The sequence below is a fragment of the Dichomitus squalens genome, assembly GCF_000275845.1.
Source record: "Dichomitus squalens LYAD-421 SS1 unplaced genomic scaffold DICSQscaffold_86, whole genome shotgun sequence".
NCBI classification, from domain to species: Eukaryota; Fungi; Basidiomycota; class Agaricomycetes; order Polyporales; family Polyporaceae; genus Dichomitus; species Dichomitus squalens.
This window is the reverse complement of record NW_006766968.1, coordinates 22,898-27,107: the sequence shown is the minus strand read 5'-3', so window position 1 is coordinate 27,107 and position 4,210 is coordinate 22,898. Positions and strand designations below refer to the sequence as shown.

At 54.0% G+C, this 4,210-nt stretch overlaps 1 protein-coding gene across 1 annotated transcript; it reads left to right on the top strand.

Moving 5' to 3' along the window:
- Positions 1-2,409: 2,409 nt before the first annotated feature.
- Positions 2,410-3,132, top strand: DICSQDRAFT_72106 (uncharacterized protein; the record flags this gene model as incomplete). Its single annotated transcript, XM_007371046.1, has 1 exon — positions 2,410-3,132. The coding sequence occupies one exon, from the start codon at positions 2,410-2,412 to the stop codon at positions 3,130-3,132; it is 723 nt and encodes a 240-aa protein (XP_007371108.1).
- Positions 3,133-4,210: the final 1,078 nt, after the last annotated feature.

Sequence of the window (4,210 nt, the reverse complement as noted above, 5' to 3'; positions counted from 1 at the left end):
ACCGGGGATCTGAGTCCCCAATGGAGAACGGGCGAGGATGTCCACTGTTGAGTCGAGCGATAGTGTGAGCTGGCAGCGTGCTTTGGTGAGTCGCTCCTCCATCTTCTCGACGAGAAGGAGTGACTTCTTCACCTCGGAGAGGGCACCATTGGCCCCTCGGATAGCGATGAGGGCATTATACAGAGGGGGGTTGCTTGCGACTTGAGCAAGGTAGCGGTCGTATGTGTCATTGGGAAGGTTGGCGACTTCAACAAGGAGTCGGTGCAGGGCATGGGGCGCCGCCCGGACGGCCGCGGTAGAACGAGAGTAGGAGGACATAGCGAGGGTAGCGAGAGGAGGTTGGGAAGGTTAGCATTTGCATTTCTTACCCCCTTTCTGAGGTAGGGGGTGTTCCTTCTTATAGGTGTCAAGGGGTTCTGCGGTGTTCTTCAGGTTGGACTCGGGTTCCCACGAGTTCTCCGATGGTGGATATCCCTTCCATTTGACTTGGTAACGGTAGGTCCTTCCGTGCTTCTTTCGTCCCACGATGGCCTCTGCTTCCCACTGTTCCTCGTGCTCGACTTCATCGGGTGGGGGATAAGAGAAGTTGGGGCCGTGTTCCTTGGTCTCGTGGTACGGTGATAAGAGGGTGGCGTGGAATACATCGTGTATCTTCCATTGTGCCGGGAGTTTCAGCCGGTAGGTTAGTGGTCCGAGTACTTCAATGATTTCGAGAGGTCCATGACGCTTCAGCGCAAACTTCTTAGGGACTTGGAAGAACTTGATGTTCTTGGCATCGAGCCATACCAGGTCACCTTTCTTGAACGGGGTGAAGGCTTTGGTGACACGCTCGGCCGTATGCTGGCGTGCGAGTTCGTGGGCGGCTTGGGCTTCTGCCCTCGCCTTCTGAAGATTGGAGAGCCATTCCTCCACGGAGGGTACATTCGTTGGCAGGGTTACCATGGGTACGGCACGGGGATTGTAGCCCATCATGAGAAAGAAGGGCGAGGCATTACGTCCTTGCGCAGTACGCTGATTATGTGCGAACTCTAGGTCGGTCAGGTGTTCAGTCCACTTGTCCGGTTCGTCTGTGCAGTACTTCCGGAGGTAGGCTTCGACTACTTGGTTCATGTGTTCCGTGCCTCCGTCGGTCTGAGGGTGGTAGGCGGTGCTCATAGATGACTGAGTGCCCGATAGGCGTGTGATTTCCTGAAAGACCTTGGAGGAGAATTGAGGGCCACAATCGGAGATGATCCGTGACGGTACTCCAAAGCGCTTGGTTACGAAGTCGTGGTAGAGTCTAGCTGTCTCGAGGGCATCGACCGTTTTTGTGCAGGGAATAAGAATTACCCCCTTCGTAGCATCGTGGTCTGCCACGACCATGATTGAGTCGAAGACTCGTTCGTAACGGTTGGTGGAGGGAGGCAGGTCGGTGATAAAGTCGACGGAGGAAACTTCAAATGACAGGGCATTTGGTTTTGCTACAATTGGTAGCAATGGAGGAGATGTGGGATGAGTGTTAACGTTCGCCTGTTGGCATATGGCGCATCCTAAGCAGTAGTTCTTGACGAACGACGCCATGCCGGGCCACCAGTAGTCCCTCCGTAACAGTTCGAGGGTGCCAAATTGTCCTGGGTGTCCCATGAGTTTATGGTCATGGTAGCGTTGGACCATGTCCCGTTGTAGTTCCTCGTCCAAGGGGATGTAGCAGCGTTTCTGATAGAAGACTAGGCCGTCGTCGAAGATCCAGTCCTTCAACGTGGATTTCATCGGTAAGATCCCACTGGTTTTCACTGCAGCAAGAGCATCGAGTACTACCTGATCTGTCTTGAGGACTGCACGAATGCGGTCCGCTAGGCTGATGTCTATCCTTGACACGAACAGATGATTAGGTAGTAGGACGACAGCGTCATTGTCGTTGACCTCCAGGTTCAGATGTTGCAGACGGGATAAGGTGTCGGATTGGACCATACGAGTGCCAGGAATGTGACGCAATTCGAGTTCAAACTGGGACAGGAACAGACTCCATCTAGCCTGACGGCGATTGAGTTTCTGAGCGGTACGGAAGTAGGTCAGGTTCATGTGGTCGGATAGGACTAGTACGGGGTAGGAGCTGCCCTCCATGTAGTGTCGCCATTCCTCTAGAGCGCGTACTATTCCAAGGAGTTCCCTATCATAGATCTCGTAGTTCCGTTGGGCAGCATCCAGGGACTGGGAGAGGTAACCGCAGGGGTGCATGTCTCCGTCGATGTCTGCTTGACAGAGAACTGCGCCGGTGGCAAATTTAGAGGCATCAGATTCAATGGTGAATGGCTTGGTTTTATCCGGCATCTGTAGGACTGGTGCACTGATGAAGCATTGCTTCAGGGTATCGAACGCACGTTGCTCGGTGTCTGTCCACCTCCATGGTGTGTCTTTCCGTGCGAGGTCATGAAGGGGGCGAGCGAGGTCGGAATAGTGGGATATGAAACGACGGTAGAAGTTGCCGAATCCCAAAAAGGATCGGACTCCCTTCACGGTAGTCGGGGCTGGCCAGTGAGTGATGCCTTCGAGCTTAGTAGGGTCCATAGCGACGACGTTGGGTCTGATGATGAGGCCCAGAACTTCGACCTCCGAAACGTCAAAGACGCACTTCTCAGGTTTCAAGAAGAGGTCGTTCTCCTTAAGACGTTGGAGGACCCGCCGAGTACGTTCCGCGTGAGTGGCTGCATCCTTGGAGAAGATCAGAATGTCGTCCATATAGATGACAATCCATCCTTCGTCAATCATGTCCTTGAACAGATCGTCCATCATGGCCTGAAAGGTGGCGGGCGAGTTACAAAGCCCAAAGAACATCACCGTGGGTTTGAAGAGTCCCTTCTTGCACTTGAAGGCTGCCTTCCATTGGTCTCCGTCCCGGATCCTAACGTTGTTGTAGCCAGAGCGCAAGTCCATCTTAGAGAGAATGGTAGCTCCCTGCAGCTTGTCGATCAGGGTCTGCACGAGGGGGATCGGGTAGACGTTCTTCACGGTTCCTTCATTCAGATAACGATAGTCCTGGCAGGGTCGCAGAGAGCCATCCTTCTTTCCGACGAAGAAGAATGGGGACGCCATGGGGGATGTGGAGTTGCGGATGTATCCCTTTCGAAGGTTTTCTTCAATGAACTCGTCTAGTGCCGCTTCCTCCTTTGGGGACAGGGGGTAGACCTTGCAGTTCCTTGGAACAAAGTCTGGTTTGAGGTCAATTGGATGGTCGTAAGGACGGGATTCAGGGAAACGCTCTGCTGCCTTTTTCTCAAAGGTTTCTCTGAAGTCGTGCAGGTATGCTAGGATCATGTCATCCAGGTCCCATACCTTGTCCGGGGTTGCCAACTTGTGTGCCAATTCCTGCGATGGGTTGATCTTGGCTCTGATCCACGCAGCTCCTCTATGAGAGTAGAAGGTCCTTCCTTGCGGGGATTTCCAGTGCGAGACACGGTTGAGAGAGAGGGGCGCCAGATCATGGGAGACGGTGTGTCGGTGCTCCGTGGTGGGGGGTGATTCGAGGGTGTCCTGAAAGATCCCCATTACGGGTTCGCCCTTGATGTAGGCCAAGAGGACTTCATCGTCATCGAGGGATAGGTTCTCGACTGGTGGTTCTGGGTCTGTTGCTGTGATCTCTACCGTGTTGTGTGCCCAGTCGATGACGGCTTTCTGCTGTTGCAACCAGGGTAAGCCCAGAGTGACGGTTTCATTGCCGAGGGCCGTTGACAGCAGCTTGGAGTCATGGTCTACTCCAGCAGCATTCAGGGTCGTGTGCACAGCGTGGGTGATAGATCCTTCGGCGTTGGGTGTTCCATCTACGTTGTAGACAGGGATGGGCGCGGGTAACGGTGTCAGAGGGAGCTGTGTCTTGGTAGCAAAGGACTTGTCGATAAAGAGTCCTCCTGCTCCAGAGTCGATAAGGGCATGGGTTTCGACGGTTCGGTTCTCACAGGTAAGAGAGACAGGTATATGCATGGATTGCTTGGATACGTCTGCTACAATTACTGGTGATACCGTGACCGGCGGTCGTCCTAACGTCAAGGTAGGCGACCGCTTCAAAAACCCTCCCTTTCCGCTAGGGTAACCACCTCCTGCTTCTCTTCTGCAGAGAGTCCTTGAAAGACGGCGCGGATGCGGTCGATGGGTCGTTCAGTTGAGGGGCTAGGCTTCTCCTCCTGTGCGTTCAGAGAGCGAATCTTCTGAAGGGGAGGCTTAGGTGCGCCTTGCC